The 27,664-nt window shown below is 42.3% G+C and overlaps 1 protein-coding gene across 1 annotated transcript; it reads left to right on the top strand.

Moving 5' to 3' along the window:
- The first annotated feature begins 543 nt into the window (after window positions 1-543).
- On the top strand, window positions 544-27,664 carry BMP3 (bone morphogenetic protein 3). Its single transcript, XM_073340488.2, has 3 exons — window positions 544-1,768; window positions 15,694-16,604; window positions 24,517-27,664. The coding sequence occupies exons 1-3, from the start codon at window positions 1,450-1,452 to the stop codon at window positions 24,706-24,708; spliced, it is 1,422 nt and encodes a 473-aa protein (XP_073196589.1). The 5' UTR covers window positions 544-1,449; the 3' UTR covers window positions 24,709-27,664.

Here is a 27,664-nt window from a genome sequence, read left to right on the forward strand (position 1 = left end):
GTTTCATGTGTTGATTTGTTTGTATGTTTTCATTTCCAGATGTGTGAAGGGAGGATTCCAGATGACAATGACTGCATTTCTCTTGCAGAATGTAATCGGAGTTGAGTTGAAAGGGATATTATTGCACGTACAATGAGTATATTGTGGCAGTTGGGGGGGGAGGGTGGCAAAGGGAGGCGATTATTTCCCTCTGGGTGACTGTGAAAAGGTTTGATGAACGAGGCACGTGAAGTCCTTTGCATGGATCTTGCTCAGGTGGGATGCCCTGCTGCATCCGGATCAGACTGTGGCGCGCAGGATTTCCCTGCTTTTAACTCCCATAAACGCATCGAAAAAGAAAGAAAGAGGCTTTAATGCTTGGAATAAACTGTTCCTCCCTCAGCCCCCTGCTGGGATTCTCTCGCAACGTGCTTGGCCACCTTTCCCAACGCTGCGCACGTTAGCCGGGGACGGGGCAAAACCAAGGCACGTTTAAGGAGGCGTCCCACGGCCGGGCAGCGGGGCTTGGTCTCCGAGTCAGGTGGGCAGAGCTCCCGGGTTACCGATCACCTGGAGCACAGGCGCGGGGCGCACGTGTTTCCAGCCCTTGATACGTCCCCAAACTCTCTCCGCCCGACTGCCGCAAGCCGCCCCCCACGCCCCGGGTCTTTTTCTTGGAAGAGGGCGGGTGGAGGTTTCTCTCCCCCCGTTGCCCCGCGGGACACGACCAGCGCGAGTGACCGAGCCGGCCGCGCCGAGCACCGCCGCTCTCGCGCGGGGGGTTGCCTTTGCGGGCTGCTTTTCCCCCTTCGCTCTGCCTCTGGCTCGCAGCCGGCTCCGGCCGAGCCGGCGGCGCGATTGGCTGCGGGTGACCCCGGGCTCAGCCCCGGGAGCCGGGGGACTCGGCGCGCCGCGCACCCTTCCCGGCCGGAGCGAGAGCCCGCGGAGCGGGGAGGCTGCGAGTTCAGACTGCGCTCCGCCGCCGCTTGAGCACCGCCCCCTCACCCGCCTGCAATAATAGTAACCACCGCGGCCCCCCCTGCAAAAAAAAAACCAACCAACCCACCCCACCCGCACCGAGGAAGGGGAACCCCCCTCCCCCGCCCCGGAGCTCATTGCAAACACCAGGCAAGGCGGCGACCGGGGCCGGGGGGGGGGTTGCTTTCCTTTTCCTTTTTTTTTTTTTTTTTTTTGCACGCATGCCTTTTTGTTTTAAAGCCTCCTGCCTGCAGGATCCCGGGGTTTGCAGCACCGAGCCGTAGCCCCGCTGCAGAGCGCGCAACTGCCCCGTCCCCGTCCCCCCCTGCCCCGCTCCGCGCCGCGGGCTGGTCCCCGCTGTCTCTGGCTGGGGCGGGGGGTGAAGCCGCTGCGGGGCTGGTTCGCGGGCGATCCGCTCCCCTGCGGGCTGTGGGGTGGGCGGGAAGGGGGCTCGCTGCACGCCCGGCTGTCCGGAAAGGGGGGCTGGCCAGGATGGCTGGGGCGCCCCGCTCGCTCTTGTGCCTCTGTCTGGGCTGGAGCTGCCTGTGCCTGGCGCTGGGGGACCTGCTGCGAGCTCACCTGGTGGGGCTGCGGAGGAAGGCTGCCCTGGGAGGGGTCACGGGCGGCCAAGCCCGGGCGGCAGGTGACCCTGGCCCCGCGCAGCAGCCGCCGCCGGGCGACAAGGTCTCGGAACACATGCTCCGGCTCTACGACAAATACAGCGGCGCCCGGCGCCAGGAGCTCCCCAGCCGCCAGCCCCCGCACCTCCGGGAGGGCAACACGGTCCGCAGCTTCCGCGCCCTGCCAGCGGGTGAGTACGGGCCCCCTTGCTCCCCTCCGCCCGCTCCGCTGCCCCGCGGCCTCGGTCCCCTCCCCGGAGCCCCGGCAGGTGTTTGGATCCCAGGGCGAGTCTCTCGCCATTGTGTGTCTCCCGGGCTGTCAAAAGCAGGGGCAATGCATGGGGGGAACAGACCCCCCCCCCATCTGAAATGTCAGGAGCTCTGAGTAAGCTCCAAAGCTCCTCTCTGTCGCCGGTAGAAGTTGGTCCAATTCAAGATAGCGCCTCGCCCGCCTGGAAAGCCACACCGAGCCCTCCTCACAAGAGGCAGAAACTTCTAAGGCTGCCTTACTGGAACCCCCTAAATGTGACACCCCCCCCCGAAAACTGGGGGCTTCTCCCTCCCACTGCGGCTTGGTAGATCTATAGCTGCTGTGTGGTTGTGAGTACTTGTGGAGGGTGGGAGGAGAGAGGTGAAGGCTGTTGGTGTAGCTGACCGCGCTGTCATTGAAAAGGCAATTGACACTTCATGCAAAGGGGCTGGGGGAAATGTAACGGGCTTTGCACTGGGTTTGAGCACTGGAGGGAAGCTTGTAGGTCTGCAGAGTGAGAATAATCCAAATTTTAAAAAAGCAGAGAAGCTCCATCTGGAAACAGTTTACCTATAGTCCGAGATTCCTTTTTCTTTTGGGGGTTTGGCTTTGGTGTGTGTATTTTGCAGGGCTGGCTGTGCAATGCCCATGCCAGAGACCTTCTAGCCGTACCCTGTGATGATATGTGCGTATAATAATCGCTGGATCCTACATGAGTTTAGAGATGGGTGCTCCTTTTTCAGCAGCTGGAGAGGTTAATCCCGCTCTGTTTTCAACACAGCCGAAAATAAGCTGTTTAGTAAAGTATTTGCATATAAAACCAAATATATGTAATGTCAAATTGACAACACTTGTATCCAGTTCGAGTTCAGGAAATGTCAAGTAACGTTAATAAACGATCCTGCACTGTAGAAGTCAATAGGAGTTTGGCCAGTGACCTTAATGGGGACTGGATCAGGCCCATAATTTTTAAGGTGCTGATAATGTTCGTCCTCCGTCTGAAACCACTGTGAAGAGATTTCCCCAAAGCTCTAACATGCACAGCTCCTGAAAAATCCATTCATCAGTGAAAGCCTTAGGATGACTATATAAATACACTCTGGAGCTTTACTGGCCAAATGACATTTACAGTTAATATACCATTTAGACTTTTCAATGCAAAAATCCCCTCTTTCTAGCTGCCCTGACTTACACCTTCAAATCAAACTGAAGTTGCACGTTTCAGTTGTTGAAAGCATTAGGATGACCTGTGAGCATTTGGCCGCTGCACTGCAAACTGCAAGATGTTTCTGTAGTATACAGGATTTACGGTTCAAGAAAGCAACTCATTTAAAATGAGCCTGCTCAGGAGAATGAAATAGGCATGCACATAAGGTCTTGCAGAGTGGGGGCCTAGCTTTAGCATGTGCATGAGTCTTTGCAGAATCAGGGCCCTAGAGTACATCATGTTTAAACTGACAGGGAACTTCAGGGACTGTAACTTGAAGGTGAAAGAAACAAACAAGTCTTGCTCCCTACACATATACCAATATGTCTTCTGATGTAATGCATACGCTGCATCATATAGATGGTTTAATTAGTGTTTTATCTATTTTGTTCTAATTATATACTTTTATATTGCTAATGCTCCTATCCCTCTGGTAGCGGAGTGCCATGTATGATACAGTACAACCCTGATTAACCAAATATCATGGGGATTTTGTCTAATCAAGGATTTGCATAACTGAGGGGATTTTCAGTGTAATTAACAGGCAGTAGGGGACATGACTCTCTTTTGGATAACAGGAAGTTGCAGATAGTTGAAGTTTAGCTAAGTTGTACTGTGTATATCCTATTAAGGGTTATCCCTATAGCTGTTCTATAATTCCCATTGAACTCAAGGAGTATTTTGCACATATATTAGGACTGTAAAGTGGCTTTGGGCTCTCTTAGGCAGCTAGATATAGAAATATAATTACTTAAAGTTGATTGCAGCAAAGGTCTATTTAGTAACAAATACAGGAAGAAGAAGATGGTTTTACTTTAAATACAGTCGTGCATACAGAATAATTTACCCCTCAGGAGCTCTGTTAAGTGGAGTTTATCTCTTTTGGCATAATTGGGGTTTCGGCTTTAAACTGAAATGCACCAGTAAACCTATCAATATTGAAAGTCGCTTCTTACTTGGGAATATCTGTCTAAAGCGAGGGGAAAATCTACATTGCCTATTTTGACACAACTTGTTGGCTTCTTGCCCTTTGCAGTTAGTTCTTGCCATGAAGTAGCACATCGTTGATGGGCTAGGTTTTTTTTTTTAATTCAGATCTTTAAAGAAAAAATGAAAGCTTGAAAAATTGCACATCTTTGCTGTTATGAAATTAAATGAATAGCTAAATATTTCCAAAGCACATCGATGGGACTCAGGCTCTGAAGTCACGTAGATGCTTTTGGAAATTGTACCGTTTGCCCAAGCGTGTTTGTACGTTGGCAATCCACCCAGACTATGTACCAAAAGAAGCAAGCGTTAACAGCAAAGGGGAAGAAGTATCATCTGTTCCTGATTGTTTGGCTATCTGGTCATTTCAGGAGCTTTTAATATGTAGGAGTCAAAAAAAAATGCTGGAAACCTGAAATACAGTGTTGTGATTCCAAACTATTATATTCCATTAGACTTCTCCATCCCTACAATATGTGCCTTGCTATAGACACATTATAAAGCCTCATTTACTACTCAGATATTTTTCATGACACTAATTGATCAACCCTGCTGTCGTTTCACATGCAAAAGTCCCAATGAAATCATTGTCTGGGACTTCACAACCGCCTAAGAGAAGTAGTTCCCCAACTCCCATTGAAATTCAGTGAGCTGGCTGCTGAACTCCCCCCGAGGCTTCTTTGAAAATCCCAGCCTTTGATTCTTTAAAGGCTACAGTATGGATTGGTTGTTAAGGACCTGATCGTGCTTACACTGGGCATAGTGCAAACTACTGTGAGTAGCCAAATTCCTCTGGAAGCAAGAGACTTAAGGCCCAATCCTGAAAACATTCACTGCTTGTTTACTACTGTGAGATGGTCTGTCCAGGACAACCCATAATAAGTGTTTGCAGGGTCAGACCCTAAATCTATTGGTGTCAGAGCCTGTGGACCTGAGGTCTGTACAGATTTCCCTACATTGTTCCAATTAAGCTGCTTCTGTACGGTTTTAGTGCTGAGGGACAGGGAATACCTACTTTTAATCCTACCTGTCCTATCTTTTTAAAAGCATGGTCTCTTACGCAGCGGGCTGCAGCCTTCTCAATGTTTCCTATTGATGCACATGTCCTGATTCTGAAATATGCTGAAAAAGAGAATGGTACAATCTGGACTGAGTGGTATTTGCTCCTTTAAACACACCTGATTAAAGGTATTTATTGTTCTAAACCTAGAAGGCCTTTGGTTGAAATCCTATCTCTGTGGTCTTTCTGATTATATTTATACTGTTACTTGACTGTGGGTGGCAGCAGTCCTATGAACACACTGTTCACTAACCCCTTTCCTCCTCCCCCAATACTTTCACAGTTCAAGTGCCAAGGCAATAAATTTGAAGTGGTTATAAGTTTTCTGACACTTTTATAAGTATTTATGCAACATATTTAACCAGTTAGGGGTTGTCTTCCCTTTCCCTTAGGATACAGCAGCTCATTTGTAAGGTTATTGATGGCAGAAACTTGCAGTTCTATAAAACCTTAGATCAAATGATGGGGGGGAGGATGGCAGGGGGGAAAAAAATCTTATATTTACTTAAGGTTAAAAGTAGTTAATATTTGGCTTATAATGCAATAGAATTAGGACACTCACAGTATTTCCCTTTTAAGCTGTTTTGTTTCCAGATTCTGTCCTTAGCTTATTAAGACATTCTCCGTGTAAATTTCAACTCTCCCTTTCTTCTCTCCCCCCCTCCCATTCCTGTTCATATGACGGTATTTAAATTTCATTGCCACCATTCCCTCAATAATTTAGGATGATATCCCTAACTGATAAGGGACCGATCTTATACTCATGAGACCAGTAAAGCTCCCATGGCAATCAGTGCAGGTTTGCCTGTGTCAGTTATGAGGATGGAATGGGGTCCTTCATAGGACCAGAGCAAGAGTTCAGAAAAAGATATTTCCACTGATCTAATTTACAGTGTAACTGAGAAAGGAGGTAGATTAATTTTTCTGAAAATACAGTTATCAAAAATAGCAAATGATAAAACATATGGAAGTTCTTGAAAGCTTGCTGTCCACAACACTTTACCTTCATTAAGAACTTTTGGCTACTATACAATTTTGATAACATGACATAAAGGAAAGTTCTTTGCTAGATTTCCAACTAACCCAGCTGGCAAACATTCTGGACTTTATAAAGATAACACATGTAGTCTAATGAGTCCAAAAATTGGCTACCATCACTAGAAATCCTACCAATCTTTTAGCCAAACAAAAGAAAGGGCATCACTTTTGAAAGCTGAATTCTTACGAAGTGACAAGGGCAGTTGAAAATATGGATGCAAAAATAAGTAATGAAAACAAACTTAATGATTATTGTAAAATTAAAACTTTGCCTGCTACGGATGGAGTTTTCAGAAGTATGTAAGGAAGTTGGGATTGAAGAGTCCACCCTACGCTGAACTGAAATTGTTTGCTTATAGGGGGATAATCTTGTAATGGCAGAGAAATGGACTGAATTATGTAATTGTTTTTCTTTTCTGATTTAGATATTTCTTCACATGTTCTTTTTCATTTAGGCAAATAAAAATATTTTTTTAAAAATACAGTTAAATCAACTTAAAAGTTTAATTGTTGAGTTTTTACATCAATCAGTAAGAACCTTAAAAGTCCCTCACCAAGTAAAAACAATGAACTAAATTTAAATATGTGGGAATATACAACACATTTAATACGTCAAATTCTGGCACAATTTCCTCTCGCTGACTTGAATGGAGTTACTCTTGATTCTTCCTGTGTATGAGGCTGATCCTGCATAGGATTCAATGGATGTTCAGCCATTGATTTCAATGAGAGCAGGATCAGACTGTAAACTAGAGTGCAGTCAGAAACATAGTAGTGAGATATTCATGGGATGAAATCTGCAGTCCTTGCTCCGATAAAACTCCTCATTTGTTTCAAAGACAAATTTCGCCGGAGTAAGGCAGAGAATAAGGCTTATAGTTCTTTGTCTCAGAACATCCCAAGAGTGAGTTATTCTCCATACCACATGAGCTAGAAGATTTAAGCATAACAAGGGGTAGATTAAGGAAATGTACAGTTATAGCTGAAGTACTGTTCTTAGTTTTGTAAACATAAGTCTGACATGTAAACTTGATTTTAACTTAATGGTTTCTTAGTGCTCGTTAAGTGCTGTTGCAATCACATTTGTAAGAAGAAAGATAGGAGGGGGGAGAAAAAACAATAAAAAACCAACCAAACGGAAAAAAAACCCACCTGTTTTTTTTTATCAGGTTTCTAGGACATTAGGGGACCAGCTCTTCAGCTGGTGTAAATTGGTGTAGCTTCATTGATTTCAATGGAACTGTATTAATTTACACTACGTGAGGTTCTGGCCCTGAATGAAAAGTTACAACCCAGAAAAAATGTTTGTCTGAGTTATCAACCTTGGAAGATGGGACTTCTGAAATGCACACTAAAACACCTTTACCAGAGCATCATGAAAGGGGAGACCATCAACTTGAAATGGAGTCAGTTTTGTTTTTGTTTTTTTAAATGTGTTTAAAGTAATTTCAGGTATTACATCTGCTCATGAGCCAATTTTTGTGGTTTTATAACCACCTTTTCCTATTTTTAAGACGGTTTTCCTTCCCTTTGTTGTGGCACGAAACACCCACGCATGGACACCTCGGGAAACTGAGTATAGTGAAACTGACTAATCATTAACTGCAGTCAGACTGAAAAACAAAATAAAGAAAACTCTACTTTTTGTCCTCTAACCTCTTTCAGGGGTCATTTGCAACAGCAGCTTTCAAAACATTCTGATAGAAGTGTGACATATATATATTTTAAGTTGTTGGTGACCCCTTGAGTCCCACCACTTCAGACGAAATACAAACAAAATCGGGTTCTTTGTATAAGAAACTTGAAAGGTGAGACATTATGAGTTAGCAACACATCTGCCTCCCCAGGATAAACCTTCTCTGCTTGGAAACTGATGGGAGCTACACAGGACGAGGGCTTGCAGGATCATGCCCAGAATTTGTTCTGGCTGGTGTAGATTCTGGTCTTAGGCTGGATTTATTGACTGATGTATTGCCATTGACTTCAGTGGAGTTACTCCTGACTTGCACCAATGTAAGTGATAGGAGACTCAGGCCCTATGTGTTATCTAGTTGAAAAACCCATCGTTTAACCAGTTTACTGATATTAGTCTTTCTGCTACATAAGAGTACACTCGCTATGGGTCTGACATTCTTCTCACAGTGGTGTAAATAAGAAGTAACTCACCTGAAGGAAATTTAATTACAGTACTGTACAACTGGTGTAAACAAGAGGAGAATCAGGCCTTATATATCTATGTATATCTATCAAAGAGCAAATAAATTCACCCTTATGAAATTGGGATGAAAATCCACAAGCCCAGGCATGAAAATCTATTTATTCACTTTTACAGATGATTTTATACATAACTGCAGTTACTTTACATGTGGATTGCAGTATTGAGTCCATATTATCCACTTTTACAGATGATTTTACACACACACACACCTACCTCTGCAGTTACTTTACATGTGGATTGCAGTATTGAGCCCATATAGTGGAACAATTCTTTTTAAAGAAAGAAGTCCATAGTTCATGGATGGGTACTATAAACCATATATTACTTTCAGAGCTGGTATGACCTCTGTGTTTAATTTACAAAAGACATAGTACATTTAGGACGTGTAAGATGCATACTAAAATCTTTCCAGTCATAAAACACCTCCTGTAAATTAGTTACTGAGCTTGCATGTTTGTTGCTTTTCCGAGTTTTTTTTTATTAAAGCTATTATAACTTTAATAGAAGGATGGGGGTTTTTTTAAATTCCAGGTATCAACCATCAGATCAATATTACAGCCGAAACTTCTTCTTTTAAAAAAATGAATCCAGTGCTATGTTTAACAAAATTGGGAAGTTTTATACTTTTACATGCAAAATTTAGAAACATCTAAATTAATTGGGGAGTTTGGGAGAAGGTTGATAGGAAGGGATAGGGTAAAGTTAGGGGGGAAAGAAATTTGGCATCAGAAATTGTATTCCCGGCCTTGAGATGTTCTGTTCCAAGTTTCAGCTCAATTGTGCTATGAACCCATGAAAACAGGGTTTTATAATGAAAATGCTGATACATTCTTAACTATATACTGGTGCAAGTAAACTGCTTTAATATCTAATTTAAACTATGGATAATGATGACTGTATAGCTAAATAGCCCTCATTATTGCATCCTTTTTCACCCATGGGATAGATTTGGCAGTCCATAAAAATGTCAATATATCCTCTATAAAGGTAAACACACCACATGTTAGTGGACTGGTTCCAGCTTATTGATGCCTGGGAATGCCCCTTGTAACATGAATACATGTTTATGCTGGTGATGTCAGTTTTCGCAGTTTTGCCTTTTAAATACTTTTTATGCTAGTAAGGGCAGTAAGCAGCACAAACAGCTGTGGGCTCTTGTGGGAGGAAGAGAAAGCACAACGGTTGCCTTTGAAGAATCGTCATATACGAAAAGGTACCGCACAGTGCCATCAGGGGTCTGTTTCCCATTCGAAGTATGGGTAACTTCACGAGCATCTCTGGTATCACTGTGTAGAAACTGGCTATGTCTACACTACTGCGGTAAGTCGACCTATGCTACGCAACTCCAGCTATGTGAATAACATAGCTTGAATCGACATACCTTATGTCTAGTTACCGTGGGGTCTACACTGCAGGGGGTTGATGGGAGAAAATCTCCCATCGACTTAGCTTGCTCCTCTCGTTGGGGGTAGAGTACAGGGATGGACTGGAGAGCAATCTGTAGTTGATTTGGTGGGTCTTTACTAGACCGGCTAAATCGACCGCCAGTGGATCTATCTCAGAGCGTCTAACCCTGCCATAGTGTAGACCTCCCCTGAAGGCAAATGCTGAATTGATTAAGGGTGTTGTCTACAAGTCTGTCGTACTAAACACAGAATATGTACATATTTAGTTCTACTTAGAGGGAACCTTCCTGCTATAGATCGCACAAGGCTTACCCGTCTTTGTGGAGCTCCATCTCTTGTGCTCTTACAGAAGGCGGGTGCGATTTGGCTCCAGGGGAGGTTTGCCATTGATTCCAATGAGGTCAGGATTTCACGCAGGAAAACTGAGACGGAGAAGTTAAATGTCTTGTTCACTGTCACATGGTGAGTCAATATGGACTCGGAGTTAAGGCCAGGTGAGTCTGATGCCCTAGTGGTTGGACCACATCTGCCTCCCCAGAATATACTCCATGAATGTAAGCAATAAAGTGTGTTTGTTCTGTGTCTACCACAATGGGGCTCTGGTCCAGACTGGGGCTCCTACATGGTACCACAATAATAACAATAAGTGTGTTTGAAGTCTGTCTTGTCCATTGCAATTTACAAGGGGCTGAAAACCATAGGGCCTGATTTTCCGAAGTGCTGAGCATACAAGGGCAAAATCTGGCCACTTCATTTAGATGCCTTAATGGGAACAATCGTCTCCTTTTAAATCTGACCTTGTGGTATCTAGGTGCCAGGGGAGAATCTGGCTCCATATTTTCAGCCAATAAACTGATCTCTCCTTCTGATTATCCGCTTCAGTAACCATATGCAAAGCAGTAATACTCAACCGTTGTAAGACCTCCTCTCCCAATGCCGCCTGATCCTGAGAGAAAGCATTGGCAGGAGTGTAGGGCACCAGGCCCATCTCCAGTATTGTAAACGCTCCGCTCTGGGCTTTCTCTCTTCGGCATAAAATACCCGGAGATGTGTATTCAGGTCTGTTGATGAACATTTCATACACAACTGAATAGCAACAGGGAAGGATTGACTATGCAAATAGGCAGTGAAGTGTTCCACCATTTTGTTTGATGTGGAAAGCATATCAAAGGGCTGTTCTGATGCCATCCCTTGAGAGTGCTTAGATTTTCTGACCTGTAGAATTATTTTGTTTGAGACATAGACTGCTGTTTCAATAGATTATACTGTATGTAAACTCTTTAAATCCTCTTATTGGGAGGAGACAGTGTGGAGTAGCAGATTGAGCACTGAACTGGGGCTCAGGACACCTGAAATCGATTAGCAGCTTTGAAATCAACTGATGAAAAGTCCTGTATAAGAGCTAAGTGGTATTATCAGGCCTAATTTCATTTAAACCACTCTGCCATGTAAATGGGAGTCAGGCCCAAAGTGTCATTTTTTTAAAAAAAATTATATTTATTTTACAAAGAAACCTCTTAGCCATTATTCATATGATAAAGGCCAAATCCTCAGCTGGTGTAAGTCAGTCTCCCTATTGAAGTCAGTAGGGAGAAAGGCTGGTCTGGTTCATGACTGTAGAAAGAAAAAAAAATCCTACAGGACCTTCCTATTCTGTAACATGCTCCTCAGTAGCTCTTGACTTTAATCAAGAGTTTGAACTGTAGTGTTTGTGGGAGCCAGTGCTTAGTAGCTTATGTTCTTCGGGTTTAAGTGCTGCAGTCTCGATGAGAGTTTTACCTGAGAGTTTTACCTGAGAAAAAAACTGCAGGATCAGGTACCTTGTGCCTAAACCCTCTTTTAAATCTTCATCCTTTGTTTGATACTTCAGGGGGTTGTTTTAATTTGTCTGCTGCCCATGCTTTGAAATCCATTTTCCCTGTTGCATGAAGGGTGAATTGAACTCTGTTCCCAAGTGATGTCAAACCAAGACATATATTTTTGTGTATTTTTTTGTTTTAATCTAATTCAAAAACCAAATACAGAACACATTCGTGACAATAGCTAATAATCAGCCGGCATGAGTTACATGCAGGTGGGAAACTGGATTAGTTCCTTGCAGTCTTTCCATAAGCGGGTTGTATGAAAGCAGCACCATCTATTGGTAGCACGTGATGTTTGATGGTAAATATTTTTTATTTTATTTTTTTTTTAAGAGTGCAAGAATGGCTTGTCTGGTTTTGCTTATTAATCAAAATACATATTGCCCCCTTCATGTGTATCACAAATCAGTTAGTTCTTTTTCTTTTTTAAGCAAGAACAGATTAATTTGTGTTCCCATTTTCTTTTGTTCCGAGATTCTGAACTGCTACCATTTTTGTTATGAATAGAATTGCTAAAATCCAAAAAGGAAAAACTTGACTCTGCATGTAAAAATAAGCTCATTCAACAGATACACTCATAACATAATTGTCCCTATGAATAGATTGATGTAATTAATTATTTGTAGATGTATTTATTATTCACATGTTCATACAGACCCCAACGGAGATCAGGTGGTCATGTGCTAGGTGCTGTACAGACAAGTAGTAAGAGACGGTGCCTGCCCTGTTTCTACAACAAAATAAATTAGGATCTAATCTGTTGAAAACCAAGTGTTCAGATAATGATTCATAGACACAAATTGGGTGAATCTCAAAGCATTCTGCAGTTTAGTTCATTTAATCTAAGCACCTGGAAGTTGACCTACCTGAACATCTCGAATCCACAAAACCCATCAGAAAGCATGTGAAAACAGGTTCTTGTTTGCGTGGGATTCTCAATTCTTCCTGCTGGGTCAGAAATTTTGCATAAACTATTCTTCCTTGCCTTTGCAGAACAATGAACATAATAGAATAGATGTTTTCCATCCCTTAACTGTGCGCTACCCGCTTTTCCTAAAACACTTGGGCTCTATTAGCAAAAAATGGGAAAGAGATGTGGTTTTTTTACTTCATTTGCTGGCTTTATTCAGACCTTACTGGCAATTTTTATGTTGCCAGTCAGAATCTGGAAGCCCAGAGTTCCATCTTCCCCCAAAACCCCAAACTTTTTGGAACATCAGAGGGGGAGAAAGTGTTGATTTGTGTTCAGTTGAAGTGCTTGGGCAAAGGTTAATATCAGCAGTCATTTTCTTTATCCAAAGACCTGCTCATCCCTATTTACATGGGCACTTCTGGATTTTATTTTGTCATTTCTTTTAGGTGAAGGAACTCTTTCAAAACCCTGTGAGCTAAAATCCCTCCTCAGACTCTTGAGAAGGTGGATTGCCATGACGTCAAAGAAGGTTTAAACTTAATGTGTTGGTTTGTTTCCAGTCCTTCTGGGGGCTGTTGCCTGTTCCACTATAGCTGTATTTTCCATACAGCCCAATTTTACAGCTCTCCGGTGTTTCTTAACGCTAGAATCTATATTTCTGCCAGTTTGACCAATATAAACGTCATCGCAATCTGAGCATAGAACTTGTTTTACAGAAAACCTGCTGTTGCTCGTTGTGACCCAATGGAATCACTTTTATGCTGATAATCCAAACACAAGCTTAAATGCCCTGGTGACTCCCGGCCCCTGTTGTAGTGTGTCTTTGGGTTGTGCGAGATACCTATTGGACTGACCTCTGTAGTTTGAAAGCCGTGGAAATCCCTCTTTCCACAAGAACCTGCTCACTGGCACGGTAACATTGTGGCTATATGGAATTATTGCCCTTGGTTTGTTTCCTTGTTGATTATGCATACAGGAAAGAGGGTGTGTTTGACCCTTCCACTCCAATAACATCAATGTCTTTTCTCATTAACACCTTGTTTCAGATCTTGATTCTTCTTTAGCAGCCTCCTCCTATCTCTAAAACATTGTGCACAGGTTGTTTTTGACTTCTGCACCTTAAAATGTGACATCATTTAGTGCACTGGATCAAAACGTGACCCGCTTATTCTGGAGGAAAGTTTATGCTGTGGACTGTGGTCTGCATTAAAACCAGGATGCTGTACGAATGCCATTAATTTGTAATAAAGATCTGTAAAATATCATGTCATGGATTAGCCAATTGTGCAGAAATATTTCTTCTCTTATTGCCTTACCCAAGCCTTAAAATAACCATACTATGGCTCCTGATGTACTTTGAGGGCTGGTGGGACTAGAGAGAAAGCCTTTTGCTTTTCCACATCTTTAGAGGCTTGCTTTGTTTTTACTTAGGTATATGTTTTTGATTATTCTCCTAATTTTGTAGTTGTTGCTGTTCCAGTCTCTAGCCCAATGGACATGTAGTGCTCTAACACAGTGGCTCTCAACCAGGAGTACATGTCCCCCAGGGGTACACAGAGGTCTTCCGGGGGTACATCAACTCATCTAGATATTTGCCTTGTTTTACATAAAAAGCACCAGCAAAGTCTGTACAAACTAAAATTTCATACAGACAATGACTTGTTTATAGTGCTCTGTATACGATACACTGAAATATAAGTCAAATATTTATATTCCAATTGATTTTATAATTATATGATGAAAATGAGAAACTAAACAATTTTTAAGTAACAGTGTGCTGTGACACTTTTGTATTTTTATGTCTGATTTTGTAAGCACGTAGTTTTTTAGGAGAGGTGAAACTTGGGGTATGCAAGATACATCAGACTCCTGAAAGGGGTACAGTAGTCTGGAAAGGTTGAGAGCCACTGCTCTAGCATGCCGGGAACCAATCTACAAATACAGGGTGAAGTTTACCCTGGTTAAAGGGCCAGCACTAGGGTTCTATTCGGAGTGGGATTTGCATGATATGTAGACTTTGTGCCCGGGCCCTGATGTAGCAGAACACTTATAGCGCTTAACTTTTGTTTGTTTGTTTTTTTAGTTTTTGAAGTTTACAATATTTTGAAGAAGGAAGTGTAACACATCCCAATTTATATTAGTAATTATCCTGGCACATTGTACACGTACGTTTCTGAATGACACCTAGACACTAAACAAAAAATAAAGATCCAAAATTGTTGTCCCCATTTTACAGATGAGGAGCTGAGGTGCAGAGAGATTAAGGATGGAACTTTCAAAGGCGCCATTGAAATTCCATGGGATTTGGGTGCCTAACTCAATTGGGCACCTTTGATAACGCCAGCCCCGCTGGTTTGCCTGAGTCACACAAGAAAGCTGGGAATTGAGCCCAACTCTTCTAAGTTCTAGCTCATTCCCTACACCTATCCTCCGTTGGTAGGAAGATGTTAGGGTTGAAGCATACTGGTAATTGGATACGCTGAAGCTTAAAAAGACTGATCTGAAGTCCAGTATAGTCAACTAGGACTCTTTCTATTGACTTCAGTGGGTTTTGGATGAGGTCTAAACTGCAACTGCCCATGCCAGACCTCTCCTGGACAGAGAAAGAATGTTTGTTCTCTAAGGGTGTCAAGCTAGCCATTTGCACACATGCTAAATAAACAGACATTAAAAAATACACTTGGCTGTCAAATTCCTGGATGTTCTTTTGCAATCTTCAGTGTATCCTTTCAAGCAATCCTGCTTCCTGTGACATTGTTTGCTTCCTGACCTCAGAAGGGTGCAGTGTGGATGCACTCACTGATATGTGCTAGGCACTCAAATAGTCTAATGATGTATAAGTACCTGGTTAGTTTCCAAGTTCAGTCAATCCTTGGCCTCTTTCCTGAGGTTCCAACAAAACTGCTAGTTGCTGTTGAATTTTCTGTGATGCGGACACTTGGCCAGTGAGAACTGAACAGTAAAGTGTGTTCTTTAAAATCGAACGCAGGATGGGGAGGACTGTGTGGGGATTGTATATTCAAATGCGATGTTCTGCTCCTGCTCCCATTAAAGTCAATGGGGAATTATCCATGGGATTAGTGAAGATAATACAAAGCAACAGGTAACACTGGCCCTTTGGTCTTTTGTGGTGTTAGAATTTCCTATGTTCTCATGTGAATATTTATTCTTCTAGGGAGCCCAGGAAGCAAAGAGCCACATGTTTTTAATCTGACCTCCCTAACCAAGTCTGAAAATATCTTGTCAGCTTCGTTGCATTATTATATTGGGGACCTTCTAAATGCTACTTGGAGTTGTCCCCGATCCGGAGGCTGCTCTCGTTATGGACACAGGAAACCTGAAATTCAAATAGATCTCTCAGTGTTGAGCTTTCCTTCTGATGGGAACCAAACTCGAACCCTGGGACGTTTTCTAATAAATGTTTCCACAGCTTATCGGGATGTCCTTTCCTGGCAGTGGAAGGACATTACTCATATCCTGAGTGAGGCAAAACAGAATGATGAACTTCTGATTGGTGTGAAAATGGCCTTGACTGGCCGCTATTCCTGGAGGAGGATGCCGTCCTGCTATGAACCTTACATCCTGGTGTACGCCAATGACTCTGCTATTTCAGAACCAGAGAGTGTTGTTTCTAGCTTGCAAGGACACCGAAATTCCTTGGTTGAGGGCTTCCCCAGACCCAAAAGCCACTCGAAGAGCAGCCTTGGTGAACAGCGACAGAAACGTTCCACCAACATCCTGTTGCTCTTGCAGAACAACGAGCTCCCAGGTGCCGAGTACCAGTACAATGAGGATGAGGGATGGGAAGACAGGAAACCCTACAAAACCCTCCAGCCGCAGCTGGCAGAGAGGACAAAGGGTAAGAAGAAGCAGAGAAAGAACAACCACCAGAAGAGCCAAACACTCCAGTTTGACGAGCAAACCTTGAAGAAGGCAAGAAGGAAGCAATGGAACGAGCCGAGACACTGTACGCGACGCTATCTCAAAGTGGATTTTGCAGACATTGGCTGGAGCGAATGGATTATTTCCCCTAAATCCTTTGATGCATATTACTGCTCAGGTGAATGCCAATTCCCCATTCCAAAGGTACAGTATTTTTTTTTTCCTCTCGCTGCCTTATTCTCCTATCTCCAGGAAAACACATCTAGGTTTTATGAACTGCACATATTTGTTTACATCAGTAAAATTACATCGGCTTGGCTCCTATTAAGCTCTAGACTGTAGTAAATAAGTAATATTTTATTTCTCTTCTTTAAGGGATGGTTGTTAAAAATAGCTAATATGAAGTCAGAATTGCTTTATGCAAAGATATAAAATCAAAGTTCTATAGAAGAATTATTTTTGTCCAGAGTCCAAATGTGCTGTAAATTGCTTATTGGGTAATAATAATGTGTGAACTGGTGACCGTCCAGTTTAATCAAGCATAATAAAGGACTGATCCTATAAATGCTTATGACCAAGTATAGCAATTACCATACTGAGTTCGTCCCAATAGAAACCAATGAATGGGACCACTCAGAGTAGTAAGCACTATTCTTGGTAGTAAATATTTGCAGAGTGGGGCAAAAGCTGGTCTGAAAGGGGCAGGGGGGCGTAGAGTCCTAGAAGTAGATGGGACTCTGAGTATCAGCCCAGGAGCTAATCAAATCAAAATCTTAACAGTCATTTCCCAAAGAGCTGTATCCTCTGTCCAATGCTATCCTGAGATACATACATAAGCACAGGGGACCTGATCCTGGAACCCTTACTTTAGTGTTGCCCCTATGGCTTTGAGACTATGGGTATGAGTAAGGGTTACTCTGGTGAGTAAGGGTTCCATCATCTGGCCCCAAAACTGTTGCATGAGCTTGGCTTCTTGAAATCAGTAGGCCAAATTTATTTCTGGCGTAGCTCCGTTGGAGGGTCATGCCCACATCTCCCAGCCTTGGATGCAGTATGTAACAAACACCCAAAATGGGGAGGGGGGACACACACAAATTATTCCTGGAAGCTGGAAACTACAGTAGACGTAGGGTTCACGGTTCTTCCCATAGCCTTACCTTCACCATTTTCTCTTTTTCATGTAACTAATGGTTGGCACTGAAAGCAAAATGATTTCAAATCGGGGTCGAATTTTGGGATTAATCAGAATGATGTCTTTTTTTTTCAGTGAAAGACGGATGAGATGTATGGTAACATCCAGGATAATTTAGTCCGAAATGGGCCTGATCAGAAAGCCTTTACTTATGTGAGCAGTTCTGTTGATTTGAGGGAGACTGCTCACCTGAATTAAGGTTGCAGGATCAGCCTCTAAAACTTTGAGGGCTGGCTTCAGTTTTGTGCCTTTGCCAAGAGTTCAAACGGAAAATGAGGTTTGCAGTGTTCTTGTAGCCATGTTATTAGAAAGAACAGGTGGGGGAGGTAACCTTTTTAATTGGACCAACTTCTGTTGGTGAAAAAGACAGGCTTTTGAGCGCCACAGTGACCTAAAGAAGAGCCCCGTGGAGCTCGAAGGCTTGTCTCTTTTACCACAGAAGTTGGTCCAATAAAAGGTTTTAACAAGATGATTGTCTTTCAGTGGTAGTAAAATGTTCTACTGGGTCTTTTTGGCCTCTCCCTCTGTGATTGATAGCATCCATGTTCTATCATACCTGTATCCCCACGTATGGGTTTGAAACAGACCCTTAACTTCAACAGGAATTTGAGCTGGACTTTTTCCATGTTAACTTTAAGGACATTAAGTTATAACAATGCCCTGGGCATCACTCTGGTTAAGGGCTGTGTCAGCACTTCCAATTTCAACCTTGTTTATAAGGTTTTTAAACGCAACTGTAAAAAAAAATTGCTCTGGGGATTGACCTTGGACCGAGAGCAAATAATTCATATATGTAGCAATGTTTGAAATAGATCAGTGTGGCTATTTTAATTTAAAGGAATGCAAAAACACAAATAATTTTTAAACTAATTCTCTCAGCTGCTCCTTCTACCTGAAAGCGCTTTACATTTTAAACGAACTTGGGCATGTTGTGAGCCGGGTAATATGGGCAAACAGATGGATATTTTGAAAGAAGTAAAACAAACAAGGAAAACAATTTTAAGCTGCCAGTTATTCTGTATGAGACTGCTTCAAACCCCACTGGAAATCTGCTACTGATTTCTATGTGATTTGGATCGTGTCTGACGACGACGACGCTATTTTTCTGTTTGTGGACAACAGTTTTTTCCCTATAAACACTACACTTCAGTGTGCTGGTATAGAAGCTGCATCTGCATAGTTAAGTGGACCGGTTCCTTGGACATTGTTTAGGGTCTCTTGATTTAAAAAAATAGTATTTTCTTATGGCTTCATTCTGCAGGGCTCCAGATCCCCAAATGTATTTCGGCACCCAACTCCCCTTAATTTCAATGAGAGCTAGGTGCCTAAATACCTTTGAAGATCTGGGCCTTCAACTCCCAGTGAAGAGACACTCCACCAAGGGCTGAGCTAAACAGTTCACATCCAATAAGTAACAGGCCATTTCAAAATTGGCACCCATTCAGAAACACGAATTCACCTGATGGTACCGTGATGGCTTGGTAAGAAGGCACCTGTGCCATGTAGCAGGTGAATGGCACGTATTCAAAATAGACCTGATTGAAGGCCCATCAAAGTTAATAAGAGTCTTTTCATTGAAATCCATGAGCTTTGGGTCAAACTTCATGTACATAAGAACGTGCACCTTCAACAACAAATGAGCTTTTGCAAATTGAGCTTCAATACACCATAGGTGCACAGTGGGATTGTCAGAAGCGCTTCTTGCCAGCTCTGCTCCCACTGAAGTCAAGGGTTTGGCCAATGCTGAGAGCTTCTGAAAATTTCACCCACAGTTGCTGCTAAATGCCTGTTAACATAACAAAGAAAGCAAGTTTCCTATAAGGATTTACGATATTTTTTTTTTTAAATATGGAGATCCCGAGGTAAAAGAGAGGTCCCTTTATCCCACACACTGCCAAACCCCAGAAAATGGAAAGGGTAATAAGAACATGCACTTTCTGTACGTAGCACCTTCTTTGTGTAGCACCCTGAAGGGCCCAAAAACACTTCACAAAACTTGGGCCTGATTCCCAGGGCCTTGCACCTCTGGTAGTGAAAAGCAAATGCAACCCTCCCATTCTGCTGTGATCATTTTACTATCGGAACTAGTTTGTATTCACTGCACGAGTGTAAATCACTACAGGAGGTGGAAAACCTAGAATAAGGGATTACTCACCACCAAATAGGGTCTAAGGTGGCATCCGTTCTGCACTACACGTGCTGCTCAGCAGTCTGGAGGAGGGGAAGTGAAGATGAATTGATTCTAACAAAGCTGCCATTTGATGTGTAGAGAAGCTAAAGGGAGACAGTGTGCTTATCCAGACTTCAGAGAAGATTTCCCATCTTTTGCCAATTTACCGGAGAAACCGTAGTCGTTTCTTAACAGTCTTCTTTAAACATTTAGAGTCAAATTCATGCTCAGTGAAAGCAGGTGTGAGTCCACAGAGGGTTGAGCTCAGTTGCATCAGGTCTTAATTTGGTTCTGAGAACTAAATGCACTTCACAGTAATGGTTGCTATTTATTGTACGTATTACTTTGTGCCCAGTGGTCCCATTGTGCTAGGCCCTGTACAAACAAGTAAGAGAGAGTCCTTGCCTTGCCTTGCCTTAAAGTCTACATAGATGAGATGAACAAAGGAAGGACTACTAACCCCATTTTACAAGTGGGTACATGAGGCACAGAGATTAAATGACTCGTCCAACGTCACACAGGACATCTGTGACAGTCATAAACTAAGCTCAGATCTCCTGAGTCCAAGGTCAGTGCCTTAACCATAAACCCATTCTTCATCTCTGAACATATTTTTAAAGGCTTGGTCCAAATGTAGGGCTTGATCCTGCATTTCTTAAGCATGCAAAACTCCCACTTTTGGGGTACATAAGGAATGTCGGATTGGCTCCTTAACATAAACTTAAACGTGACCTTCGAATAACTCTTTCCTGTGTACAAATGGAGCGTATCTAGTTTATTATGGAAGTAGGTGACAGTGTCATGCCTCTGGTTCCATGAAAGTCAACCGCAAATTCCCATCGATTTTTGGGATCCAAACTGTGCCTGGTGTGCACATGTGCAGTGTGAAATACAATTTGCACCATGTGAACCAAAATCCACTTTGGTTTTCTAGTGAGAATGAAAATTCAATACATGACAAGGAGAAACAGGTAGGTTGAGAGCCATGTAGTATTCTTGATCCATGCACACAACTCCCACTGACATTCATGAGAGCAGTGTATTTGCAAACGGATACTGTAGCTGTCAGGTAATACCAGAAATTCATCTGTGCTGATGGCTCGACAGCGGTCCCTCGGTGAAGAAGAACTGAGCTCCATCTAGCCTGGTTGACAAACCTGGTGGGTAATTAACAAAAGATGTGCCTCTTCCCCTCCCATCCCCATCCCAAATTCCCAGCCTTACCCTCTCCCTGTTTCGGTTAAATGGTGAGAGTGCTGGCAAAGCCACATGTGCTGAACTTGCAGAATACCATAGAGCATACAGGCCAGACAGTCCCTCTCCCAGGTCAGGAATGAAAGTTTGTCGCTGACATCATTCTCTCCACTCCTAATGCATCTCTAATGAAATTCAACTGGGCAGCAAGTCTCTCAAGGATGTGTGCAGCTTAGCAGGTGCAGCCCTAACCACAGCTGGACTCGTTCACAGATCTGGCCGCTTGGAGGTTACCGGGTTTTTCCCTTACGCCACTCCCACTCTAACAGAAAATCTCATGTGAGATCACGCCTGCTTTTCATTAGTAGGAACCAGACCGAGCAGGCTGCCTTCCGGCAAAGATGATGTAACACTCCCGATGCAGGGCATATGCCAGTTTAACCCTTTCTGTTTGGAATTTGAAAATGCTCAGCCTTGGCCTGACTCTACTGCCAGTGAAGTTGGCCTTTGACTTCAATGAGAGCAAAGTTAGCCCAAGCCTGAGTGTCGTGAAAATCCCACCCTTAAGATTTAGGGGCTGCATATTTTCTGTGGGCTAGAGGGTAACACACAAGACATGTCAGATATTTAAGGAAATAGGTGTGATCTGCCCAGTACCAAATAATGTTGACACTTACTGAAACCTTTTGCCAGATGATCCACCTCACCCAAAGCTCCCTCCAATGCCTAGGGCAGCCCTTTGCTCTGAGCATTTTTGGAATAAATCTTGTAAACGGACGTACTTTAATCTGTTTAATTCAGAGCATTAGTGAGATGCAATTGTATAGCTCAATGCTTCATCTAAAGTGAGTAGTCCAGGGTTTGAGTTTAAAACCCCACCCAAACCGAGTCAGATCTACTGATTAGCTGAACCAAAACCTCCGCTATTAAGGACAGGCGTACCATAAACCGGTGAATCCCCGCTCTCCTCTTTTGCATGACATAATTATGGCTGATAGTTTCAAACTTGACCAAAGGACACCATAAGAGTGGGGAGAAATGCAAAGTCTTTAGGAAACTAAAAGAAAACACCAAATAGCAACTTTTGTTAGAAGTGATTCATCTTCACTTCCCCTCCTTCAGATAGTTGAGAAGCATTCTTAGTGCAGAACGGCCGCCACTTTACACCCCATTTCAGTGATGGTGAGCGGTCAGTGATCCTCTGCTGCCTTGCGCCTCATGTAGTGAGTTTGTGGTAGCACACGTTCCCTGTCTGAAGAGCCATTCAGGGCTCCCAGTAAGAAGCTGAGCAAAAATATGAAAATCCATTTTCAATTCCTCTCCATCCAATAGACATGCTGGATGTTTTATCAATAATAGGATTCTTACTGATTTTTGGCGAGAGCAACAGGAACCCTGAGTTATCAAGGGCCATAAGCGCCCCTTGACTTTTTTGTGCAGAATGCTCATTGAGAGCTGTGTCTGGAACAGGGGCAGAACGCAACCTTAACCTTATCTATCACCTGCTTTCTGACTTCACAATTTATACAAAAATCTTCGGTGGTGGGAGCAGTGAAATTTTAAAATGCTCTATAAAATGTTGCAGAGGAAATCAGTCTCTCTTTCTTTAAAAAGCTGTCTCGCTTCAGGATCCATGAGTCTGGATAACTGTACTTTTGAGGAGTCCCTTTTCAACCATATTTGGCTTATGGCTGTAAAGAGGGCTCTCCGTAGAATTCCTGGCTTTTAAGGCACTCCATCATGCCTTATTGCACTGGGGACATGGAGGTCTGTGGTAGTTTTTTTTTTTTTTTCTATTTAAAATCATAGTAATGTAAAGCTTATTGAACCTTCCTGCAAGAAATTAAAAAGAGAATTTGACCGAACTCTTGTTTTTTTAAAAAAAATAAAATAAAAAAAATAAAAATAAAAAAGGGCCTTGTTGCTGGTAGATACAGAGTGCTTCCTGAGGCCCAGATCCTTAAAGGTATGTAGGTGCTTAACTCCCATTGATTTCAGTGGAAGGTAGGTGCCTAAATACGTTTGAAGTTGTGAGCCTGACTGCCCTCAAATCTAACTACCTTAAAATGGAGTATAGGGAACTCAAGATGGGTCCCAGGCATTGCTCAGTCACTCAGAGTGCAGAGATAGATTCTCTCATCTGTAGAAGAAAAAAAAGTTTGGATTATGTTAACCCTAACACAAAAACAACAGTGGGATGTTCCCAAATGGATCCTTTTGAATCTTGCATCAAATGGTTCCTTTGCTCGCTGAGAATAGTTCTAGCAACATGATACGGAAAATGTCCATTCTGACTCATTGTGTTTGGAATTTAAGGATCACCTGTCTCTGAGATAAAGCAGAAGAATACAGTTGGCATTTGTTTGCTTAAATGGAGGCAGGCATTGGAGATTCCTGCACATCACCAACTTCACTACAAGTAGATATTCCTAATTATATTGTGCCTATGACATAATGAGCCAGAATCTCCAAATTTTTCCTCTGCTTTTTTCCATGGAAAATCATTTGGGCCTGCAAATCAGGTAGTTAGATGGCTCATCCCTGAGCCTGATGTTTGCAGACACAAATTCTATCTTTTGTGTCAGAAAAATTGCAGGCTCTCTGAATATTTGGTCCACTGAACCTTGTTGTATACATGCCTGACATTTGACTAGGAGTATTTTTAACTCTGATTCCCAGGTTTTAGGTCTGAGATGAGTTATAAAATGAAGTTCTGAATATCTTTCTTAAAGGACAGTATCAACAAAAAAAATCATATTGTTGTTTTTTGCTGTATTACTGTGTTTTCCTGTGTTACTAGTACGCCTAGTTAAGTTACTGAAAATGAAAGTGTCTTTAAAATCTTGGTCTAAATTTGTTTACTCATATTGGACAATGAAGTTAACTCAGTTGATTTTGTTTTCTAGTTATAATCAGTGGGCCAAATTCTGCTCGGTTATAGAAATGTAATTCCAGGTACCTTCAGGTTTACACTAGTGACTGAGAGCAGAATTTTGCCTTAGTGTAAATAGGTGTACTACTGGTGGAATTCTTTGGGTCTAGTTGTGCAATGATGGTGTAAGTTACCAATCAGAGGTACATTTATACCCACTTGCGCTGCTTTTCTGACTAAGTTACATCCGACATATAATTTACACCACCATTTCCATCAGTACAAAGTGTCTTGGTCTATGTTTCTCATGCAGCCGTTGCCCCGAGATGGGATGTGTCCCTTTAAAAGGCATCTCCTGCAAGAAGTGAAGGGCCACTTTCTTCAGAGTAAGAAAACTCTAGCTGAATTGTAGAGCAACAGTGACACCTAGTGGCCAGTAAAATTAATCCAAGAGTGGTATTCCCTGAAGATATCTCCAGGGATATACCATGACAATTGAGAAGTCTTTAAAAGAGGTACGCAGAATTGCTTCTGCTAGCTAGCCTTTTTGGGTCATCGCTGTCTTTTTTCAGGGAATTGGCTATATTTTGACCCAAACAATGAAGAACAGTGTTACCATGTAAACAGTACAGTTACATTTTAACATGCACCTTATAATTTCCTTCTCTTCTTGTTCTTTCTTATGCAGGTCTTGAAGCCATCAAACCATGCCACCATCCAGAGCATAGTGAGAGCAGTTGGGGTCATCCCTGGTATTCCTGAGCCTTGCTGCGTTCCTGACAAAATGTCTTCTCTCAGCATCCTATTCTTTGACGAAAATAAGAATGTGGTGCTTAAGGTCTACCCCAACATGACAGTGGAGTCCTGTGCATGCAGATAACATCCCAGATGAGCCCTTTGAAATGTCTAAATTGAGCTGTTGCTTTTTCTTTTCTCCCCCGCCAATGCATTTCATTCAAAAAATAGGTTTATAAAAACTTGAATAAGAGCGAAGATACTGAATGGAGATACCCAGGCAGGGGAACTTTAAACTTAACTCACCCTTGGGTCCGACTGAGAAGTAAGCTTTGGCAACTGGGACTAACTATTTCTGTTGTAATGTACAAACGAAAAGTGAAATTTACAAAGGACTGTTCAAGATTTTTTGGAACTGGCAGGAGGACAACGTTGACTTATTTTTGTACAAGGCTTTGAAAATGGCAGCCACTGTTTGATTTTTGTCTCTGTTCTTCTAATGACTAATGGGGAGGGAGATTAAGAAATACATTATACATTTGAAGCTAGGCCTTGGGTTACTGAACAGCTCAGCAGGTGCTAAATAACCTGAACAAATCTAACTTATCCTAAGAGCCTTAGAAAATCCAGCTTAAACGTTTATTTCCTTGATATGACATCATTGATTTTGCATGTATATTCATTTTTGTTTAGCATGTTCTTTAGAATTCAGCCCATGTGACATTCCTCCCCTCAGTTTAGATGATCTAAGTCCCAATTATGCTGCATGAGAAGTTGTGATGTCACACAGAGAGGCTATTCTCTCATGCCAGAGTATATTGGGAAACAGTTGACCCAAAAGCCTAGCACAGTGATTTTCAAACTGTGGTCCACAGACCCCTGGAGGGGTGCAGATTATGTCTAAGAATGCTAAAGGGATTCATACCTCCATTTGAAATTTTTTTAAATTAAAAAAAATCCATATTTGATCCAAAAAGTACGTCTGTGGCTGCTATAACAATAAACCCTGACCAGCTCTAGTCACTAATCATTATCAAAACTGTCAAAAAGAAAATTGCATAGAGCATTAGTGGGCAGCTAAGTCAGGAGTTCTGATATTTTTCCTTTAGGTTTAGGTGCCAGCTGAAGACACAGTTTCTTTCCCATCTCTTCCCATGTAATATTGTTGATGGTCATTAGGGGCTAAGTTCTTTATTGTGATATGCACCCTCACTTTCCATTGAAGACAGTGGAAGCCGTTCATCTGTACATGAGGGTGGACTTTGTCCTAAATTTGTCTTTGTAAGTATTGCAATGTTTTTCCTTCTACAGGGCAGACAATTTGTGCCATACACTACAGTAGGGATGATTTATTTACCAACATCCTTCCAGAAAGCCTGCAATTCTAACAGTTCTATATTAGGGAATTGTTATGCAACTGTCTTAGTCAATATATGTATCTACTTCTATTAGGAAAAAAAGACTTTTATTCTTGTTATTAAGAAATGGGGACTATTTTATGCTATTGACTTCATTAACCTGGAATGGAGAAAAATATTATTCCACAGCCAGCCAGAATTTTTTCCACAGCAGTTTGGGTGGGGAGGGAATGTTAGAAAATTCTTATCCTAGGTTTTCTATGTGCTGTGTGTTGTTGAGAGAAAGAGAGTGAACAGACTCATGGGCCTAAATCCTGCCACAATGTAAAAGGCATCTCAACCAGTTAGGCAGGCATAATTTAGGCAGTCAAGACACCCAGACTTCTAGTAAAGATGCAAAAGAAGAATATAGCCTTTGTCAGTGTAGGGTGTAAGCCTGGAGCCTAAGACAGGAAAGGGTCATTGCGTCTGACCAAAAGAAGGAGAGACTGCCACAGGATGAGTTTAACCGGGAGGAGTATGCTTCAATGAACAATGCCATTTTAACCTGAGTTAACACACCTTCTATCTGCAATGAAGACATGCTCTCAGTTACAACTGTCCAAGCCAGAGCATCCCCATTAACATCAGTTACTTTGAATTAGCAGAGGCATGTAACAGAGCACCATCTGGCTGTCACTTATCTGTTTCATAGGCTGTCTCGGAACTTACAACTTTTATGTGAGTTTCAGGATTTTGGCCCCATGTTCCATCAGTTCTGTACCTGCAAAAGCAACAATAAAGAATTCCAAACCACCACAGAAGTGTATCAAATTAAAAATGGCTACCGCAATACATAACTGTTCAGTATACAAACATGAGAGCTGGCCTTTACCAGCTCCTAGAAGGAATTCTCTTCCTTCCATGATTCTCTTCTCTAGATTTTTCAGTAGAGCAAGGAGCTGACTTTGAACATGGTTGTTCTTGCTGTTTCCATTCCTGTCAAATTCTTATTAAGAAAGGCCTTCAATTATCAAAGGGTACATGAGTTCACAATCTGCTTTTCAAAATGCCATTGCAGTCAATGGTCCTATTGGCTTCTTACAACCATCCTGTTGTACAGCACTGTTGAGATTTCGTTCATTATCTTTTGATGCCCCTTCTGGGGTACTGGTAGTGATTAAGGGTAAAGAAAGTCCTATCCTGCCATTCTTATTTATGTGACTAGTCCCATTGATTTTAACAGAAGTCCCATGGAATGCTTCGCCACTATCTGAGGTCCAAATTCTGCTTGGCGTAACTGAATGCAGAATCCAGACCTAATTATAAGGTCTCAAACTGTGTCCTACAGTTGTGTTGTTTTTTAAATGTTATGACTTTTAAAACAGGAGTCACATTCAGTTGATGGTGGAAGTGGTTACAGCATCAGTGGCTTTAGTTAGTCTAATGTTTGCAACTCTATTTTGCCTAATTCTGCTCTGATGCTCAATTTCACTGGTTTAATGCCATTGACTTCAAAGGTGTTAAACCGAATTTGCAGTGGTGTAATTAAGTTCAAATTCAAACTATCATTACAAAGGAAAAATAACCATCTCTGACTCTTATCAGACCTACTACTTTCTCACCTGTGTTCACATGCACACTGCAATCACCCCAGGAAACCCCTCTCTTGTTAACCATGGATAAGTGACAGATGTTTTGTGCACAAAACTTTTTCATTTGTACTTTCCAGTGAAAGCTTCTGAATAAAGCAATGTCTCCTTA

Source organism: Lepidochelys kempii, chromosome 4 (assembly GCF_965140285.1).
Source record: "Lepidochelys kempii isolate rLepKem1 chromosome 4, rLepKem1.hap1, whole genome shotgun sequence".
In the NCBI taxonomy this organism is placed as follows: domain Eukaryota; kingdom Metazoa; phylum Chordata; order Testudines; family Cheloniidae; genus Lepidochelys; species Lepidochelys kempii.